At 39.3% G+C, this 22,750-nt stretch overlaps 1 protein-coding gene across 1 annotated transcript; it reads right to left on the bottom strand.

Annotated features, from left to right (window-relative positions):
- Positions 1 to 7,013: 7,013 nt before the first annotated feature.
- MGARP (mitochondria localized glutamic acid rich protein) lies at positions 7,014 to 22,546 on the bottom strand. The gene is made up of 5 exons (XM_008517016.2): positions 22,467 to 22,546; positions 16,039 to 16,658; positions 12,175 to 12,278; positions 9,424 to 9,517; positions 7,014 to 7,841 (listed from the first exon to the last, which is right to left on the bottom strand). The coding sequence occupies exons 2-5, from the start codon at positions 16,478 to 16,480 to the stop codon at positions 7,408 to 7,410; spliced, it is 1,074 nt and encodes a 357-aa protein (XP_008515238.1). The 5' UTR covers positions 16,481 to 16,658; positions 22,467 to 22,546; the 3' UTR covers positions 7,014 to 7,407.
- Positions 22,547 to 22,750: the final 204 nt, after the last annotated feature.

Raw genomic sequence — 22,750 nt, 5'->3', positions numbered from 1 at the left:
GTCACTTGATAAACAAAAAAGCTAATTTTCTCTTCAGTCTTCCCCACGCCAGAAATCACTATCCATAAGAAATAATTTCAAAAATAAAAGTTAAGGTTTTATATTAGTTTAATCATTAATTTGGGCAATGATTGCTTAAAATTATATATCCATGTGAAATAATAATATTTAACTTTCCAAATTCCCCCAACTGGTTCACTAAAAGCTTACCCCAAAAGTTAAATAAAATAAATAAATCTTCTTCTAGAAATTTCTTTAGAGGGACTTTTCACTAAGGAAAAATATTATATAACGTGCTTTATTATAATGGACAGCATTGCTTCTGGTCTACAGATGCTATCTGACAGGACAAATATTTGGCACAGAAATTACTAACACATTCAGAAACTAACCTTCCCTGAATCCAGCTTCAACTCTCAAAAGCTGGCTGTGGAATACACTGTACATTGCAACAGAAAATTCACATTAAAAAAAAATGGACAGAGTAGTTATCTCAGATCTATTGTTCAAAACTATGTCACACATTTCTTTCAATATTAAAGTAATATTTAAATTTCATGAGCATATCATTGATTAGAAGATTTGTTGCATTTTTCTAAACTTCATCTTTCTTTGAATCCCTGTCTATATCAAAGAGAAGGAACCTAGATATCTGATGCTGCTGCCAATTTTTATCTTTTGCAATGGGTTTTACATTCTTTACCCATACTCTATTTATCCCACTTTGACTTTTCTAATGTACCTTTTTTTTTGAGGAAGATTAGCCCTAAGCTAACTTCAATCAGTCCTCCTCTTTTTGGCTGAGGAAGACTGGCCCTGAGCTAACATCCGTGCCCATCTTCCTCTACTTTATACATGGGACGCCTTCCACAGCATGGCTTGCCAAGCGGTGCCATGTCTGCACCCAGGATCAGAACAGGAGAACCCCGGCCACCCAGAAGTGAAACATGTGAACTTAACCGCTGCGCCACCATACCGGCCCTCTAACGTACTTTTTAAACTTTATTAAAATCAGTCAATGGTGTGATAATAAAAATGCTGCTTATGGAATACTGTTGTTAAACTTTCCTTACATGGGTTGTTAAAGTCGAAAAATGTTTTAAAAAGATAGATTGCCTTTGGACTGGAGAGCTGCTGCTCCAAAAGTTTGTTGTAAATAAAGGTTGAATTTTAAAAGGAGAAGAAATCCCTCTGTATGTATGCAGTCACATTTGGCATCTAGTAGTTCTAGAAAAAAACTTCAGAAAAGGCAACAATTGGCCAGGAAGTTAAGCCAGAAAAATTCTGGATCTGCTGGTCACAGCTAGTTCTTTCTTCATCCCTGTTGAGGAATGTGAAATGCAACAACACTGGAGCTAGTCTGCACCAAATTCGAAGTTCAGTTTTCTTTCCTAACTATCTTAACCACATATTGTTGCTTACACTATGCCAACTTCATAGCTTAATATACTTATTTGCTCACAATTTTGTGGATCAGCAATTTGGTCTGTGTTCAGTTGCGTGTTTCTTTTCTAGTTTTGCCTGGGGTCACTCATATGCCTGTAGTCATCTGGCATCGAGGCTGGAGCTGGATGGTCTAGGATGGCTTCGCTCACATATCTGGGATTAGCGCTAGTGTAGGCGGGGCCTCTCTCCGTATGGTCTCTCATTCTCATGGAGTCTAGCCCCAGGCTTCTTCACATGGCGGTCTCAGGATCCCAAAACGGTGAGAGCTCTCACAAAGTCACTTCCACAGCATTCTACCAGTCAAAGCAAAGCACAAAGCTAGCACAGGCGCCAGCCTGGTGGTGCAGCAGTTAAGTTGGTACGTTCCGCTTCTCAGCAACCCGGGGTTCACTGGTTCGGATCCCGGGTGTGGACATGGCACCGCTTGGCATAAGCCATGCTGTGGTAGGCATCCCACATATAAAGCAGAGAGAGATGGGCATGGATGTTAGCTCAGGGCCAGTCTTCCTCAGCAAAAAGAGGAGGATTGGCAGTAGTTAGCTCAGGGCTATCTTCCTCAATAAATAAATAAGTAAAATAAAATTTAAAAAGCTAGCCCATATTCAAGGAGATGGAAAAACAGTCTCCACCTATTGATGGGAAGAGATGTAAAGTCACTCTTCACAGGAGTGGGCATACAGAGGTGGGAAGAACTTCTGGCTATTTTCTTCCATCTACTACACTAACAATGGCTCACAATTTGGGAACAATACGGAAAAAGATCGATCAATTTTATTACATAAAAATAAAAAATCTTTTGCACTACAAAAACACCATAAATAATGTAAGAAGATAAATGATAAAACTGAAAAAATATTTGTAATTTATATCATAGACAACAGTTTACTATCTCTATTATATAAAGAGCTTCCAAAAAATAGAAAAGGAAAGGACTGACAACACTCTAAAAAACGTGCGAGAGAGATGAACAGTTTGCAGCAAAAGAAATATACATGGCCCTTAACTGTATGAAAAAAGGTTCAACCTCACTCTTAATAAAGGAAATGCAAATTAAAACTACACTGAGATATCATTTTTCATCTATCACCTGATCAAAAACCCAAACATTTGACAATATACTCTGACAGGAAACAAACACTCACATACATTGCCATTTGGGGAATGCAAATGGTAGACTCCCATGGAAGGCCTTTTGCAAGAGCTAGCAAAATTACATCTGTATTTGACTTAGCAATCCCTCTTTCAGAAATCTATGCCGATGATACACTGGCAAAAATGCAAAAAGACATATGCATGAAGCTATTCATTGCAGCACTATTTGTAATAGCAAATACTAGACACAACTCAAATGTCGATCAATAGGAGACTGATTGAGTAAACTATGGTACCCATACATGGAGTTCTATGCAACCGTGAAAATTAATGAGGAGTCTCTCTGTGTACTACCATAGAGTGATTTCCAGGTGCATAGTTAAATGAAAAAGCAAAGTGGAGAAATGCATGTCTAGTATACTACTGTTTATCTAAGAGGGAGAGGTAACAAACATATGTACAGCTTATATAAAAAATGGAAGAAAAAGCAAACAGTAAAATTTTATGGTTTTTTATGGGGAGATGGAAGGAACAAAGACAGAAGGTAGACTTCTCTGTATATGTCTTGTTTCATAGATTTGACTTCAGAATGATGTAAGTAGTTTATATCATTATTAAGAAATTTAAGATAGCTTAAAAAGGCAATCTCTCAAAAGCAATATGAAACTGTGATTTAAGTTGTGGCATAACTGCACAGAAAGGAAAGTTCCAAGTGACTTTAAATCACAGTAATTTAACTGTGTGTACACTATAGATAAAAAGTACCCCAAAAAACAATCCTGAAGTCTTTATAATAAGTCATTAATGGTAGAATTTCTTATTTTCGGACTGCTGTTTGTGTATCGTAGGATAGATCACTTGAGTAATGATGTTAGTATCTTTGAGATCCAAATTTTTGGGACGGAATAGGAGATCAATCAGGTTAAATAAAAATTCTGTGGTCCTAACTTTGAATTGGAATTATCAGTATGAATTCCTGATGTATCTTCTCTCTTTTAAAAAATGTACTTCTTAGTTCTGTCTACTAAAAGGCCTTAATACAATGACCAACCAAATAGCAATGGACACCCATAAACACCCAAATTGTACTTTAAATACTTAAATCCTTAGATAGTACTATAAACACATTAAAAAGAAGCAGGGGGGGGCTGGCCCCGTGGCCGAGTGGTTAAGTTCGCGCGCTCCGCTGCAGACGGCCCAGTGTTTCGTTGCTTCGAATCCTGGGCGCGGACATGGCACTGCTCATCAGACCACGCTGAGGCAGCGTCTCACATGCCACAACTAGAAGGACCCACAACGAAGAATATACAACTATGTACTGGGGGGCTTTGGGGAGAAAAAGGAAAAAATAAAATCTTTAAAAAAATAAATAAATAAATAAAGAAGCAGGGGTCCTTAAAGAAAGCACTAATTCCATGTCTAGGATAGGATATTTACATCTTATCACACCAGAAGATAAGGAAGCTACCCAAAACCACTAGGGTTGCGTCAAAAGGACTCAGAAGTCCACTTGAAGAATCTCCCACTTCTCAGAGATGGGAAATTTGAGCATTAATAAGGATAAGAACTGTGATTGGATTGAAGCTTATAAATTATGTTTAAATCACTGAGTTCACAATGGTACAAAAAAATAATGCATTAGTCATCTATGGAGGGTGCTAGGGAGCCATCTCAATTGTTTTGAAAACTGGAAATAAAAAGAAAAATCCAAGTATTTATTCTGTCTTTCCTCCATGAACCGTACCTCAGTGCAACCAAATAGTTGGTGAAAGAGGTTCCTCTTTGTAGAAGTAGTCCAGGTAATAAATAAATAATGACAAAATTCCAATATCACCATTTTACAACTCCTAATGAAATAATGGATCGATGACTTCTGACATGACAAAGAGAAACAGTCAGACATTGTGTGCCCCCTGAAGGAAGTGTGAATACCACCTGTGAAATACTCCTGCCAAAATAATAAACCAAAATCTGTTCAAAACTCTAGATCTCAATTGCAACTTATAGGCAGTACAGGGGAGAGGAACACGTTAAAATAAAAGTAAAATTTACATGTAGTTGCAATAAGCAAAACCCAGACTGTGAAAAATTCTACAGATCAAATGACCTGGTTTATTAAAAAAAAAAAATTGCAAAGAAAAACAGAAGACAGATGCAGGGGAAATCTATAGAAAAAGGACTTAAAGATATATCGACCAATTGCAATTTGTGGACTTTAACTGGATTCTGATTCAAAAAACTGACTAAAGGGGGAAAACCCTTTATGAGGCAGCTGAGGAAATTTGAGCAACAAGTAGATAATTAGTAATACTAAATAATACAGGGAGTGGTGGTGGTAGAAATTAAGTGGGTAGGGCTATGAATACAAGATTCGCCAAGAGTGGCTAACTGGCAAATCTAGGTGTGGGGCACATGAAGATTCCTTATATTGTTCTCTCTACTTTTGTTTGAAATTTTCCACAATAAAACGTTAAAAAAAGAAAAAAAGCATATTTTTTTTTAAGATCAGGAAATTCTTCTTTTTGAAAGACTTCTAGTGGACATTATTGTGGCTGAATAAAATACCTAGAATTGTGGTGATTCATCCTGTGATTATGAGGAAAGCCTGCCAAGAATAAAGTCAAAACATTCCTGATAGAAGAGCAGAATAATAGAAACAATCTGGTTCTTGACAATCCAGCCACAAAATAAACCAGCCCTGGAGCCACCCAACCTCTGGATATCTAGTTAGATAATAACTATCTCTGTTGTTTAATCCATTTTAGTTAGTTTCTGTTATTTGCAACCAAATAACAGAAACTGTTTTGCTAACCAAAACAATGGAGAAAAATGCATTTTTTGGTGTGTGTTAAGATCGTAAGAGTGGTACCATACATTTCTGCTCTGTTTTACAGAATGTTTAATAAAGCAGCCTCCCTTAATAGACTCCGTAATAGACCTATGAGTCTAATGCAGAGATGATGCTGAGACGAATTCAAAACAAATCCAAAGAACCATCCTGTACCGTCCAGTCCCCCCGCTCTGCAATGATTAAGTCCTTATAGTTACTGTTTTTCTGTCCTTTCAGATTCCAGAGGCATCAAGCCAGCTAGTATATCACCGTCCACCTACATCCCGTCCCCGTTTACCATGGGTGAAAATCTTAGCAATCACACTGCTACAGAAGGCCAGGGACTAGCAATCCTCCACTTACCACCAGTGATGGGTCCTCGTGGCCATCTAGCTGGAGAGGGATACAATTCCACAATCCAATTCTTACAGTCTTCTTCCTAGGACCACATTCAGTACCAATGATCTTACGTGGAGTTCCCTAGAAACAGAGCTTGAAACAGGAATTTGGGGGCAAGTGATTTATTGAAGTGTCTCAGCAGAGTAGGAGGAGAAAAGCAGGATAGAACAGGGAAGAAAAGCTAAGCAAGAATGTAATTGCAGCTGGAAACCAGCTTCAACCTGAGCCCTGGGGAGCTCTGGAGCAGGAGCTGTCCCAGAGAGTTGGCCTCAGCTTGTACCACTATGGCAGTCAGTCATGGTTGTGAGCGGCCTGCAGTGAGGGTGGGGGTGGGGTGTGCGTGTAACGCTCACAGCAGCTGTGAGTAAATGTACTGGCCTAGTTAAGGGCATCTAGGCAGAGCACCGACAGCATCCACTACAACTTCCCAACTCACTCCAAGTTATAGCCAAAATCTTACTACACTGTGTGATCTATCCCTGCCTAACCATTCTCTCTGTCTCTGAAATCATCTCCAATTACCCTCCCTCTTTCATTCCACTTCAGCCACACTGGCCACCTCACAAGTCCTCAAATTCTCCAGCATACCCGTGCTTCAGATTCTTGCACTTCTCAGTTCCCTCATCTGGAATGATCCCCACCTCCCATGTCCACATGACTAGGTCCCTTATACATCCTTGAGGGCTTTAGTCACAAGACAGATTCTCAGTACGGCCTTCTCTCGCAGCCCCATCTAAAAATCACAACTCCCACCCCTAGAAAACACTTACAATCCCTTTACGTTCGTTACTTTTCTCTTTAAGCACTTATCAATATTGAACATATTATATAGTTTTCCTGTTTTTCTCATTTATTATTTGGTCCTACTCTAGAATATAAGCTGAAAAGGCTAAGAATTTTTATCTTTTTTTTAAGTCTCAGCACTTAAAACAGCGTGTGGTAGGTTACAGGTACTCAGTTAATATTTGCTGAATACATGAAGGAAGGAAGGAATGACTGATTCCTAGCACAAAGTGTAAGTCCTCAATAAACACTGTTTGAACTGAACTAATCTGAAACAGAAAATACCAGCACAGCCCCCCATGGAACAGAGATGGGAAAAAGGACACATATACTGCTATAGGCAGAGTTCTCCATAGATTATATATTTTCTTTGATAATATTGCAATGTTTATGAGATGTTATATATGTGTACGTTAATATATAATTTATACATATAAATACTGGTGAATAAAAATAGAAGCGCTAAAGATTTTCCAATTTTATTTAAATTAGTTCATCTCAAAACTCAACACTCTAGATTTACACACATTAAAGTAAGGTAAAGGTATAGCAAAATTAAAGGAAACGCAGGTTGTACAGATAACTCGATTCCTATGAAATAAAATTTAAATCCAAAGATGAAACTCTTTAAGTTCTTTACTGCAATGCCATATTCTGATCTCAGAGAGTAGAAAACTGTTCAGACATGTAAAATCTCAAATCTCTCAATCCTGAAATCTACCAGTAGATACCAAAAATCTCCAAGCCACATTAAACTTTTCTAGAGAAAAGCCTTTTTTAAAACTGAGATTACCAAAACTACAAAAGCATCTCTCAGACACTCTCTATCGCATTTTTTTGCTGAAGTGTCAATCAGCCTAGGCAGCCTCAGAGCCAACACTGGCTTCTTCCTGCAAATCGTCCCCCGCAGAGGATTCTGACTCAATTGCAGAAGATTCTTCTTCTAGTTCAGCATATTCACCAGAGCTTTCATTCTCTGTTGTACCTTTATCATTATTGACGGCCACAGCTTCATCCGGAGCTGCATTCATCATCTCGGAGGGCGGTTCAGTGCTGACCTCTGCAGTTTCGCCAGTCGCTGCGTCTGTGACCTCTGGCCCAGTTTCGGCACTGACTGCAGCGGTCTCCGCTGGAGCAGCCTCCTCAGTTTGTGGACAGGCTGAAGCCTCTGCCATGACTGCAACTGTCGCATCTGGAATAGCTTCAGCATCTACCACCTGAGCTTCCGCTACAGACATCTCAGGGGCTTCTAGACTTGCTTTCTCCACTCCCGCAAGGTTCTCTTTTTCACCTTTAAGATTTAGTCCATTAAGCAAAGTATTAATTGAAAGAGCATGGGAATACAGTGGACCACTGTGCAGTCATTTAAAAAAATGAAACAGATCTAATGTACTGATATGAAATAGTCTTCGAGGTAGACTGTTAATTGAAAAAAAGCAAGGAAAAGAGCAATGTATACAATATGGAACTATTTGTGTTAGGACAAAAGGAGGATAAAATAGGGGCTGGCCCTGTGGCCGAGTGGTTAAGCTCGCGTGCTCCGCTGCAGGCGGCCCACTGATTTGTTGGTTCAAATCCTGGGCGCGGTCATGGCACTGCTCATCAAACCACGCTGAGGCAGCGTCCCACATGCCACAACTAGAAGGACCCACAACGAAGAATATACAACTATGTACCGGGGGGCTTTGGGGAGAAAAAGGAAAAAAATAAAAAAAAAAAGGAGGATAAAATATATACCCAGATAGTTATATGTGCAAAGACTCTCTCCAGGAGGATACAAACAAACTGGTATTTTTTATTGCCTCTGAGGAGGGAAAATGGGGAATCTGCTTTTCTGTAAACTCTTTTGAACCTGTTGAACTTTTTAAGCAAATAATTTACATATACTATTTACTCAAATACAAAGAGCATAAAAATAAACAGCCAACCCGTCATGCAAAATAGCTCAGAAAAGTAGCCAATTTACTAGCTGATAACTCTGAGAAATCTCTAATCCTCTCTCAGCCTCAGTGTTGTCATCTGTAAAATGGGGATATTGATAATATCTACCTCACAGAGCTATTGTGAGGATTGATTAAATTAACATATATGAAAAGTGCTTCAAAACCAATAAGTGCTATGGTAATGCTGTATTTTATTATTATTATAATCAGCCTTCTCATGATTATATTCAATAATGTGTATTGAGGATATCCTGTTTCGTATTGTTTTCATGACTAAAAGGTTAAAACTGATCCATAAGCAGCTATTATCTCTGTCCCTAAATAGTGATCATAGTAACTGATAATAATGGCATAACGTTGAGATGGAAAAAAGCATGGTTTAAAGCAAGCAGTTTAAGGCAAGAAATATACATGAGGGTGAAAATGTAAAGTCTCTCTTCTCACAGTTGCCATTTTATCAGTCAGATCAACTGAGGGACTCGATAGACACCACCAATTCAACTGTACTTTGGGCAAAGACACATGGGCGGTCTTAGCCAAAACTGAAACAAAAATTAGTTCCATGATTTTAAAAAATAATGAGGGAAATGACAGGTCAAGCTGCTGAGAGAGGCAGATACTAAAATTATGCCTGCATGAATGGAAGCCTGAGTAGGGGGATAGTAACATTATGACACAAAGAACTCAAAGCCAGTGGTCAGCAGTACAAATGTAAAACATTTTCATTTATCAAATGCACTCATCCAAAATGTTTAACAATATTCTTTAGGTTTCAGTCGGGCTTTTTCTTTCTGAATGAACTCCTACCAGAGCCATTCTGGATTAAGTTCATAAAAAAGCCAAAAGCAAATAATGTTCATTGACTAAGAAGTAAGACTAAGACGATAGAAATCAGTGCCTCAAAGGGAAAAAATAATGAATTCACTTTACCTTGAAGTGGATGTAACTCAGCATTGGTTTTTTCTTTCAAATTTGCTATATGTTCCTTGTGTTTAGCTTTCTCTGATGTGACTCTCTTGTAAGTCTGAAAGTAAATGTGTGCTTAAGATTATTTCTTGAGCTTTAAGATTCCTGATAAAAGCTATATGCAATTCAAAGAAGAGAAACCAATGCACACTGTCTACTCTGTTGCTTCCCCTTTGGAAACCTCTGTCATTAAGTAGACTGCTTTAAAAAGGAAAGAGACAAATGCTCTAACAGGGGTTAAGATAACTGAAAATGCACACAGTAGATAGAAAGATGAAGACAAATGAAGAAAAAATAAATTATGCTAGAATCAAAATATTCTGACAGGCATTTACAAATATCCTCCAGGGGCCAGCCCCGTGGCAGAGCGGTTAAGCTTGTGCGCTCTGCTGCTGCGGCCCAGGGTTCGGATCCTGGGCGTGGACATGGCACTGCTCATTAGGCCATGTTGAGGTGGCATCCCACATGCCACAACTAGAAGGACCCACAACTAAAATATACAACTATGTACTGGGGGAATTTGGGGAGAAAAAAAAAAGATTGGCAACAGTTGTTAGCTCAGGTGACAATCTTAAAAAAAACAAAGATCCTCCAGCATTTATTCCAGAGAAATGGAAATTTGTGTGCACATGAAAACCTGTACACAAATGTTCATGGTAGCTTTATTTGTCATAGCCAAAAACTAGAATCAGCCCAGATGTTCTACAACAGATGAATGGTTAAATAAACTGTGGTACATCCATAACCTAGAACATTACTCAGCAAGAAAAAGGCATGAACTGTAGATACAGGTTTGGACAAATCTCTAGGTAATTATGCTGAGTGAAAAAAGCCAGTCACAAAAGGTTATATAACTTATGATTCCATTTATGTAAGATTCCTGAAATGACAAAATCATAAAAATAGAGAACAGATTAGTGGTTGCCAGGTGCTAGGAGGAAGGGAGGGGAGGTGAGGAGAGAAGTGTGAAAGCATGAGGCCAGGAAGAGCTCTCAGGAGGAGCCAATTTAAGATTACTTTTGCAACGAAAGATTTAACAGACTAGAGAGGTTCCTGTCTGGCACTAGTAAACACAATTAGGGGTACAGTGACATCCAGATGAAATTCAGTCTTCCAGCATCCCACATAATCACATAGCCTAGTCCAGTCTCTGTTTTTCCAGTGGCCTATATCCAACTGTCGTAGCCCTGGGCAGTGAATTCGACAGTCAGCAGTAGAAAGATGGTAGAAGCATAGGAATCTGGGAATGAGTGAAAGCTGGGAGATTAGTGGAGGACAATAATGTAAGTGATATGTTTGAAGTTTCTTGGCTTCTTGAGGCTCTCAAAATTCTGAAGATTGGAATATGTATTTTGTATTTTGGTTTGGCCATCTACATAGTCCTACAAACTGCTCCTAGTCAGGACTAAAAATCCCTTCATGCATATTTCTGGAGGGTCAAACCAAAATGTAGTGATTGTGTACTCTCATGGTTTCTGAAGAATTTATACTTATTTACTTTTATTCATAATGAAGATTAGATTTTGATTTAAAGTTTATGAAAAAGTGGGGAATGATTTAATAGGTTTATCTTATTTAAACTCACAAGTGTTCCTTTGTTTGGCTTTAAAATCAGACTATTAAATACTTTGTGGGGCCAGTCCCGGGCCAAGTGGTTAAGTTCTCGCTCTCTGCTTCGGCGGCCGAGGGTTTCCCGGTTCGAATCCTGGGTGCGGGCATGGCACCATTCGTCAAGCCATGCTGAGGCGGCATCCCACTTGCCACAACCGGAAGGACCCACAACTAAAAATACACAACCATGTATCGGGGGGCTTTGGGAGAAAAAGGAAAAATAAAATCTTTAAAAAAAGAAAATCTTTGTTTTATAGCAATTACCTGGGGGGAGCAGATAGAGGGACCAGAGAGGAAAACATTCCTTTAATTTTATATGTGTCTATTTTGAATTTTTAAAAATTCATGAATAAATGTTACTTTTAAAAATAATAAAAGTATATAAAGATATAAAACTAATAAAAACTATGGAGACAGTAAAAAGATTAGGGGGGAGGGAGGGAGGAATGAATGGGTGGAGCACAGGGGATTTTTAGGGCAGTGAAACTATTCTGTATGTTATTGTAATGGTGGATACATATCTTTATACATTTGTCCGAACCCATAGAATGTACAACACAGAGAGAACCCTAATGTAAACTATGGACTTTAGTTAATAATAATGTCTCAATATTGAATCATCATTGCTAACAAATTTACCACATTAATTCAAGATTGTTGATAGAGAAAAGGGGGAGAGAGGGTAAGAGGAGGTATATGCAAACTCTGTACTTTCTGCTCATTTTTCTTAAACCTAATCCTGCTCTAAAAACTAAAGTCTATTAATTTTTTAAAAAGTTAATCTTTCAAAAACAATTCTCATTAAATGTTAATAATAGTACCTACCATATAGAATTGTTGTAATTATTAAATGAGCCATGAGTCTGTCATAGGATAAACACTAAATGTCAGCTATCATTTGTAGTATAGATAATAATGCTGTTTTTACTGAAAATCACCTATACTTAGTGGTGTTAAGAAATATTGATTTTATACTTAAAAAGAAATCTTCGTAATCTTGTATATTTAATTAGTCCCATGTCCTGACCTTGACATTGCTTTGAGTTTTACCACAGGTTGTAAAATATAAGAATTCCTGAATACTACAGTGATTTAAACACTTACATAATATCCACCAGCACTGACTGTGACACCCACAACCAGATAATAGATCATATTTGATCCAGATGATCCAGGGAATTTGTTAGATGACATCCAGCGAAGAGATGCTAGGAAAACAAGTTTAAACACAGTTAGCCCCACTGCTTAAGCAAAACTATTTTAAATAATTGCATCTTAAAAAAATTTTCCCCTCGGTGAACCTAGAATCTATTAACATCAAGTCATTTTAGCTTAAGGGAATACAGTATTACAAGGTAGGGTAATAATTCCACTTGACATTTTCCCAATCTAATTTGATGAGTACTTATTAAACATGTCATTTTGATGCTTAGCATCATGCTTTTCTTGGAAGGAGTACAGGCGTGGATAAGGAGAAACGACAAAAGCATTAAACTATTTTAACAGCCAAACGCAATGCATATTAGCAAAAGAAATCCATTTACTGTATTTACTCCACCACAGGATTCAGTGGAAAAGATTATTTTTCCAAAAAATGAATTAAACACATTGTACTTAAAATTTATATGTTAAATAAAACATTTATGTTGAAATTCAACACATTTCTATAAATCTATAACATGTAAAGGAAGAAACTTTAATTTTTGTAATGTAAAGTCTTTATAAAGGTGAAGATATAAGCTTTTTTAAGACAAATGTTTGCAACGAGGTCATATTTGAAATAGAAGTACAATTCTGTACAAGCTAATAGAAATAGATGAAAGTACTGTATTATTATATGTAAATATATTTACTAGGTAGTGCTAGAATTTGTATATAACATATGCCCTGGAATTGAAATTTTTCTAATAGACTCAAAGTTAGAAAGAGCTTAAAGTTTATATAGTTCAAATTCTTTATTTTAAAGATAAAAAAGTAGAGACATTTATTCATTCAACAAATATAATTGAGCACCTACTATGTGTTTGGCATTGTTAGAAGCACTAAGAATGTAACTGTGAACAAGACACATGAGGTGCCTAGCCTTGGGTAGCTCACAGTCTAGAAGGAGAGAATAGATGTACAGAAAAATAACTGTAGGCAAATAATTGCAATGCAGTGTGACAAATGCTGTAATAGATGGAAGTAGAAGCTGCAAGAATAGCATGAAGATGCAGCGAAAAAAACTGCTAGTTGGCTCAAGGTAGATGTCACAACTGAAGAGACATGACCTAGGCTTTGAAGGAAAGCAGGAGTTTGTCAGATAAATAAGGGAAGGGGAAATTGCACTGGAGGCAGAAGGCACAATATGCGCAAAAGCATGACAGCTGTGTGACTGGGAAAGTGCAAAGTAATCTGATGTGGGCTGACGTAGAGTACCGATGTGGGGACTAGTAAGAAGTGATGATTTGCAGAGGGCAAATCTTAAGACATTTGAACTGATTACAAATCCTTGTAGTAGCAATATTGGAAAGATTTCATATATATGTTCTTAGTTTGGATATAAATGACCATCTCCTGGAAAAAATATTTTTTTCCTGAAAATGTGCCCAAAGAGCCTATGCTAAGAGGTTACGGCTTTGACTTGTAGTGGGGCTTTTGTTGGTTTAAAAATACATCTGTTATTAAATAGGGAATATGTAGCTTTCATAGTTGGCAACCAGACATAAATATAAAAAGATTTTTTTAAATAGGAAGAAACAAAGAAAATCATTAGAGATTAAAACTTAAATACAAATACAATTATGGCAAAGCTATTTAGAAGAGCAATGAAATGGGAAATATTCAATAAAGATTAATCAGACAAATTTTAGCATATTCATACATGTGAAACAGACTATAATTTTTGCAGAAGAATACTTACAAGAGAAAATATTTACAATATATTAAGTGAAAAATTATAGCAAAATAATCTATGTGGGACTAGCCCAGATTTGTAGAAGCAATTTGTATAAGGAAAAAAAAGTCACAAGGGAAAAAAAAAGTCTGGAACACTATACTAAAATGTAAATAACGGTATTCACTGGGTGGTAGGATTACCGGTGGCTCCTATTTTACCTTTCTGTGTTTTCTCCAATGACCTATTATAAACCTAAATTATTTTTTCATTAAAAAGTTACATTTTAAAAGCAAAAACCAGAGAACAAAATTTAATCAGGCACAGTTAAAATTTTATCCTCCAGTAAAACTGAAACGACATTATTTTTCATCAAATTAGGAAGTTCCAATAAAAGGTTAATTAATATCCACGACTGAAGCCAAATTTCCAGTCAATCATAGTTCTTAAAATACATAAATCAGTGCTACAAAGAAAGTAATTGGATGAAAATTAAGGACAGACCAGTAATGCTACAACCAGTATTGCTAACTACTTCAAATTTTAAACTACTTTTCTCTTGCCCCAAGTTGGGCAGGAAATTATTTGAAACACGTGCAGCTCCAAAAAAAAAAAAACAAAGTATGTTACGTTTGTGCGTGATGACGGTGGGGGATGCGGACAGATAACGCGAAAGGTCACGGTCCGGGGGCTCCTCTTTCTCCGTACAGCGCCCCCCCGTCGCAACAGCCCCGTTATTTTCAGAAGTTTAACATGATTGGCTTCTACCTGTTTCATCTGTGAAAAATGTGCTCTATCTGACTCGGTATAAAGATCAAGGAAAAAGAAGACGCCTTATTTCTGTTACTTGTGAGGCAACTTCTTCCCACCAGCATTTTAAGAGAAAAATAAAAGGGAGTTGGACAGACCTTCCTTTTCTCCCACCACCATCACCACCACCCCTCCGGGCCTAATCAAAGTGACAAAGACTGGCCCGCGGAATTTTCCGCAGAAGGCTTCCTTTCCGCCTCAAAAACACGAACTGGGCTAAAGCTACGTCACAAGCCTTAGGAAGCGAGGCAGAGTGAAGGGAGACCTCCAGGAGGTTGTCTGAGAGCCGTTCCCCTGATCAGGAGCGGGAGAGTGAGGGGAGACGGACGAGAACTAGGAAAGAACAGGTTGGGGCCGAACTGCACCGGAGAGCAAACCTGGTCCCAGGGCGCAGGCTGCGGGGATGAAAAATACTCTCAGGCTCACACTGAAGCACCTACGATGTTCCAGGCGCTGTAATAGGCGCTTTCGTACATGTCAATTTTTATTTAATAAGCTTCCAGCTCGCACTGCAACTTCTCCTTTAGGAAATTTCTTAATACGCCCACTTTTCCCCGTTCGCAAATCTAAAGGTGACAGATACATGGACGACAGAGCCTAACAGCTGAATACCTCCCGGTCTATCTGCAGCTCCTAAGGAAAGTGCTTCGAAGGCCGCTTCCTCCCCGGGGATACCAGGGCCCAGGCTCGCGGGGTTCAGGCTGCCAAGCCCTGGGTCTTCAGTTTATTCACTCAAAAACGTGTACCCAACTTCTACCGGGCCAGCACTCCCTCCCGCACCCTGCCCGGCTCGCTGATGAGTGTCCATCTTCCCACCCATTCCTCTGCTTCCTCCCGAAGTTGGAGAGCGCCCTGGTCTCTGTAATAGTAACAGCGGTAAGATACACGTATGTTAGCCAGGCACTTTTCTAAGCGCTTATAACTACATAGTAACTCATTACAACTCACAGCTATTATTGTCCCCATTTTACAGATGAGCAAACTAAGGTTAAATCACTTGCCCAAGATCGAGATTCGACCCAGGAAATCTAGTCTAGATTCAGAAGCCGCGCTAGAAAGGTTCCCTACTTCCAAAGTCTCCAAGAACTTGGGGGCGTCTTCCCACACGACTCTCCTGCATTTCTCCCTCCATCCCTAATCTCAGGCTTCTGCTGCACTGGGTCGAGTTTGCCCCACCGGGTGCAGACGGGGACAAAGGCGCTCGCGGAATCCGCGCGCGAGACGCTCGTCCTCTGCAGGCTTGGACGGCGGGAGAGGCGCCCGGGCCAGCGCCTGGCACTCACCGTCAGTCCGGAGCGGCGCAGGGCTCGCCTGCGCCCTCAGAGGCAGCGCCAGGGTCTTGGAGACCGCCCTGCGGAGATACATCGCGCCCGCGGTCCGCAGCGCAGTAGCCTCTGCAGCCCGGCGCGGGCAGCGGGGCGCGGACAGCCAGAGTGAGCCCCGCCCCGGGGAGGGGCGCCGACCCCTGTCCAGCCCCGCCCGGGCGGCCCGGGAGGTGGGTAGGAGTTGGCTGTTCTCACCATCCTGGTCAATCCGACCTCCAGGCTCCTTTGCTTTCTCCCGGGTCCAACAAGGTGATGGCGGCATCTCAGAAAAAGGATCAAGAAGCGAGAAGTCGCCGTCACTTGCCTGTCCAGTACTGTTCCACTGAGTGAAACCCCTCCGTGTAGACTGGAAATGTTTCGGGATTCGCATCCGGAATAAGACATAGACATTGTTTATCATGCCGAGGGAAATCTGAACCCACTTTATCTCATGCACTCCGTTAGCTTTCCTAGGAGCGGAAGGGGTAGCTGGAAGTTTCCTGGCGATGGAGCGAGGAGAGGGGCGGCCTCAGCCTTCCAACGGTGGTGCGCTGGGCGAAGTTCAGAATCGTCAGAAAATCCCCAGGCAATGGCTGAATCTGTAGGCAATTCACCGTTACCATGACTTTAAACACAAACCCCTCAAATGCTGAATATTCCTCTAAGGGATGCGAAACCAGTATTTCCACATCAACTAAAAATGCTAAATTATTAGTTTCTTCTCCTAGATTTCAATTACTTGCCTCATTGTGGCTACAAGAATTTGTCATGGTTTGAATACGGAAACCAATAATTTATGCTCATAACATTTTCTGAATGATTAATCTTTGAAAGGGACCATTTCATATTATGATAGTCCCTTATGTGTGTTTGGCAGTTAGTTTATAAAGCACTTTTACATATATCGTCTCCTTTAATTTGCATTTCAACCCTCTGAGGGAGGTGCCAATTCTTCCCTTTAGCAAGGGACCAGGTTGTGGGGAGGAACGTCCACGGACTGATGGTCAGGATTTTTTTCTTTTTAAAGGATATGAACATAGTTCTTCTAGTTGCAAGTTCTCTTGCCATGTTACAGGCAAACTATCTGCTCATTTGCTACATGAGTAACTAAACATTTCTCAGAGGTTCTAGTACTGAACACAATTCTAATAATATTTAACATATTCTCATTTGACCGGATGAGCCAATGGTCAGAACTGGTTTTTTGATACTCAGAGTAGCTTGCTATTCCTAGTGATTAAACGCTTAACAAGAGCAATTAAGTAATCTGTAGTAACCAAGAGGTCAAATTCAGACTTCCAAGCAGCACAAGAAGGGGCTAAATTCAGACTCTCCACCAAGAAGTTAGGGAGTTCTGAAAGTAGCAAAACGCATATTAGTACACTTGCTACTTTTGACCAGCATCAAGTACACATTCTCCAGCAACTAGGATTCGCTACCTCACTGGCCAGTGTAGAATGCTTAATGAACTGCTAGCAGCTAGGACAGATTGACAAACCAAGCCAAATCTGTCACAAGCGCTCCTAACCACTTTTGGTTTGACGCTACCCGATTTAAAATTTAAAAACAAACAAACAAATCTTTCTACCACTATGGCTCATTCTTTCCCTTGTGTACTTAGGGCTGAATTTTGACTTGGTTGCCAGGGATAGGAAATGGTCAAAGGCGGTAAATGCATTTAAATGAATTAATGCATGAATATACTGTTATGTAATGTGTTGGAAGCTTCCCTGGGCTCCCCTAAAAAGGATTCTTTCTGAGTAAACATTTGTAAGTGATGATAGCTCCCAGGACACTGTTTTAGGCTCCCCTTTGGAATTTAGTTGTAGACTTAGGGTCTTCTGGGTCATCCCCAGGTTCCATGGCAGCCACTTAATCTCAAACTGTCTCTCTTAAAATGCCTACCATATGCTAGGGACTGTGCTGTATGCTGCGATTGGTTATAATTTATTTTACAAATATTTATCGAGTCTCTAATGTATTAGGCACTGTTCCAGGGCATTCTTCAATGAATAAGATAGGATTTCTGCTATCACTCACAGAGGTGATAGTCTCAGGCTAAAGAGACATGGAATTAACATCTTTTCTGAGGGGTAGCTGCCAAGCCCACCATCAATGGGGTCAATGATCACAAATCTCTTGACCAGATATCAATAATTAATGTAACCTAAGGGTTTTTGTTAAAACCAAACTGGTTTAAACAATGCAAGAATAACACACATGTATATAGGTCTTTAAAAACTTTCCCTAAAGTATTGTCACATCTATTTTTGCACTTCATCCTCTTAACAATCCTAAGGTGTAGGCAGAGGAATGGTGATTTTCCCTATACTACATATGACAAAAAACTGAGGTAGTATAATGTGGTTAAGAGCATGAGGTCGGGAGTCAGATACCTGGTCAGAGTAAAAAGAGATAATTGCTTTATTCATAAGATTGTTTTGAGCTGTAAGGCACATTAGGTATGAAATGGGCTCGGCTAGTTGGAGGAAGTAGTGCCAGATTCTGACTTCCAGCCCAGGCCAAATGCAAGGCTCCCTTACAATGCTCTGTTGCCTTTCAGTGTGCATATGACAGGATCCATTATATCCCACCATCTTATCAGATGGTAAGGTCCAGTGGGGAGCTTATCACATCTGTTAGGTTGGATGTGGCCATCCCAGCCAGGAGAGCAAGAACTGAGAGATAAATAGTGCCACTTCTCCAGATCTCTTTTCACCATGCCTCTTGGATCAAAGGGAATTTTCTACCTGCTCTACTGCTCCTATAGGATATGTGGCTCTCCATTTTGATGGCAAACTCTTTTCACATCTTCATGAAACATTTTCCGAGAGAGGACATGCCTGTGGGTTGTTACTTCACTCTGTTGCAAGCCGTTTCTCCCAAACCTGAGAGAACTTTAACATTGGGTCTTTGCTGAGACTCTGTAAGGCTCAGACAATAGTTTCCCAGCTGTGAGTCATTTTGTTTGTAATGCTGCCCTTGAGCACATCCTTGACATTTTTCTTGGTTTCATCAGGAAAACAGAATCTAGGGTCAGAGATTTCTTGGCTTACCTAAAATGATCTCCACCTAATTTTGATTGTTGACAAAGATGACATTAGTTTTGAAAACATATTGTAAGGGTCTTCTACTGGCAATATTAATCATACTTATTCAAGGCTTAAGTGCTATATAATTAAAAACAATTTCAAAGACTGAGCGATTTCCTAGGCTCCACAGAAAGCTAGAAACAGCTTTGTTTTTCTTAACACTGAATTCTTAGGCTATAATCTCTACTTTCAACAGATCAATGTGGATATCAGGTGAAACAATTTAGAAGAGTATCTAGGAAGACAAATTGGCAAGCAATTCAGAAAGTCCTGAGAGGCATCCTTTTGATGACCTAAAATATTTAGATAAATGAAGGGGGAAGGGTAATCAAGATGGTAAATTATTAAACTATTCTTGGAGGTCTCTCAGTACTCTCCCCATCTATTCACTTTCTCTTCCATAGTAAAATAAACACGATATTCCCTAACATTTCTGTATTATTTCCTAAGGCTACCTAACAAATTACTACAAACTTGGACGGCTTAAAACAACAGAAATTTATTCTCTCACAGTCCTGGAGGCTAGAAGTCTGAAACCAAGGTGTTGGCAGGGCCATGCCTGTCCTGAAACCTGTAGGGTAGAATCCTTCCTTGCCTCTTCTAGCTTCTGGTGTTTGCAGGTAATCCTTGGCTTGTAGATGCATCTCTAACTTCCGCCTCCATCACTACATGGCTGTCTTCTTCCTGTGTGTTTCTGTGTCTCCTCTCATAAGTATACCAGTCATATTGGATTAACGGCCCACCCTATTCCAGTATGAACTCATCTTAACTAATTGCATCTGCAACTGCCCTAATTCCAAATAAGGTCATGTTCTGAGATACTAGGAGTTAGGACTTCAACATATCTTTTTGGGGGACACAATTCAACCTATAGCAACTTCCTATACTTGAAATTTAGTTCATATAGCCTGTTTTTCCCATGGCAACTTAAGAAAATAATTTAAATGACTACCTCACAGACATTAAACCTGAAAAAAGGTCTACCTGACTTTGATCTAATAAAAAACTTGACTGTATTTGATATATGATTTTGCCTGCATCCTCTTCTTATGGAAACTCTTCATTATTACTAAAGGAGCCATCATTTGACCACAGTTCCTCTTGGAAATTTAGAATCAGAATGATTCTTGTTCAGGCCAGCTACTCTCTTGAACTGATAAAAACTCAGGAACTATTCTGTGTGCAAAGGAAATAAAGCAGATACACAGACAGCAGAGCCAAGAGCAAAAGTCTTGATGACATTTGAGTTCCAGGCCCCAATTATTCCTGGGCCCAGGTGTATTCCTGTTCTTGGGGTCTGTGAGTGACTCTGTCTCCTCAAAACCTTTTTTTAGCTTAACATAGTTGGAGTTAGGTTTCCATATTTAATTTAGAAAGCAGTTTTTCCCAGTGCCACTACTTGGCACAATTCTATGAAGTCTTACTCATAGAATGAATCTATATCTGTGCCGTCCAATACAGCAGCCACCAGCCCCATGTGGCTATTTAAATTAATTAAAATTAAATAATATTAAAAATCCAGTGACATTAATCACATTTCAAATGCTCAACACCCACATGGGAGTACTGGCTACTGTACTGGATAGCACAGACAGAACATTTCCATCACTGCAGAAAGTTCTCTTGGACAGCCCTGCTCTTCATGAATGGCTCCCCCTGCAGTAATACAGGCACAATCATGATGAAAGTTCACACAGGGTAGCTATAAGCTTAAGGCTTACAACACAGGAGAAATTGTTTATTTAAGTTATATTTAAGGGGCCGGCCCGGTGGTGCAGCGGTTAGGTTCACACATTCCACTTTGGCTGCCAGGAGTTTGCCAGTTCGGATCCCAGGTGCAGACATGGCACTGCTTGGCACGCCATGCTGTGGCAGGCACCCCACATATAAAGTAGAGGAAAATGGGCCCGGATGTTATCTAAGGGCCAGTCTTCCTCAGCAAAAAGAGGATTGGCGGTGGATGTTAGCTCAGGGCTAATCTTCCTCAAAAGAAAAAGTTATATTTTATTTCCAATTAAGGCTATGAGTTTCCAGAATTTCAAGTGTCTTAGAGTTTTCTGTTCCCTTTAGGGATATGAATTTTTAAGTGTTTCTTTTAGTGGAAATTGCCTTGAACTGGGAGTTGATTCCTGACTTCTTGGTCTCTATTACCACGTGACAATATTAGCTTCCTACTGCTGCTCTAACAAACTCAGTGGTTTAAAACAACACAAATTTATTAATGTTTAGTTTTGTAGGTGAGAGGTCCAACACAGGTCTCATTGGGCTAAATCAGGTGTCAGCAGGGTTGTGTTCCTTTCCGGAAGCTCCAGGGGAGAATGTGTTTGACTTTTCCATTCCTTGGCTCTTGGCCCACTTCCATCTTCAAAGCTAGCAATTGTCAGTTGAGTTTTTCTCACATCTCATCACTCTAACACACTCTTCTGCATCCTCTTTCACTTAAAAGCACCCTTGTGATTACATCAGGCCCAACAAAATAATCCAGGATAATCTCCCCATCTCAATGTCAGCTGATGAGCAAACTTAATTCCATTTGCGACCTTTTGCCGTATAACCTAACATATACACAGATTCCAGGGAGTAGGACACGGTCACATTTGGGGCTTCATTACTGTACCTACCACAGTGATGTTGGGTAATTCACTCTTCACCTCTGGTTTTTGCATCTATAAAATTATGAGATTAGTCTATATGACCCCTAGGGTCCTTTCCAGCTCTATCAGCTAGGACTCCAAACTGATAAAAATTAACAGTTACTGTTTATCTCTCTCATCTGTTTATCTCATCTTTCACTGAATTTGAATTATATAATTATTCTGAAATAATGTAAGTCTGAATTTATGTTCAGAAGTGACTTCCAAAGATATTGGGCCATGAATCTCCCAGAGTAAGTGTTGGCCAGAACCCAAAACACACACAAAATCTATAAGGTAATGAACCTTTCCACTTAACATCAGAATGGAGACCAAATAATGAATTTTTAAATGTATGGTACACTAACCGTTTAAATTACAAGTTAATGAAGCGACATATAAATAAGTTTTAACTGATTCACAAGAAAGGGTTTTGTGAGGGATAAATGAAGTGTATTCTAATTTGCATCTATTAACTCTCACCCTCCTCCCCTCTTTTTAAAAATAGTCAGGAGTTTGCTAAGCATTGGATGAAAGTCATATTAGCAAAAAAGGACAACAAACTTTGTGTTGTCATAACCAGTGAGTAAAAACAATCGCCCAAACGAAAATCATTCAAATTCAAGGAAATGGAGTCAGAAGAAATTCTGGTAATAGGATTCATCATTACTTTCTGACTTACCAAAATGCCTCCTCCAGAAGAAACAGTATTTGGGCTCTTTTGTATTTTGAGAAATAAGGTAGTTCTATCACCCTGATATACTAAAGAATAAGTGTTTTGATTAGAAATTAAAAGTTGATATAAAGAGTAAATCCTTCAGCAGTAATTTTTAAATCCATCTCCTTAACAAATTTTCTTACCACCATGTCCTTAATTACCACTGACGCTATTATCAGGTGGTACTTTCCACATTGAAATACTTCTAATAACGTACCTTAAAATCGACATTTTCTACACATTTTCAT

Source organism: Equus przewalskii, chromosome 2 (genome assembly GCF_037783145.1).
Source record: "Equus przewalskii isolate Varuska chromosome 2, EquPr2, whole genome shotgun sequence".
NCBI lineage: Eukaryota > Metazoa > Chordata > Mammalia > Perissodactyla > Equidae > Equus > Equus przewalskii.
Note: the sequence above shows the minus strand (reverse complement) of the source record. Positions and strands in the feature narration are given on the sequence as shown.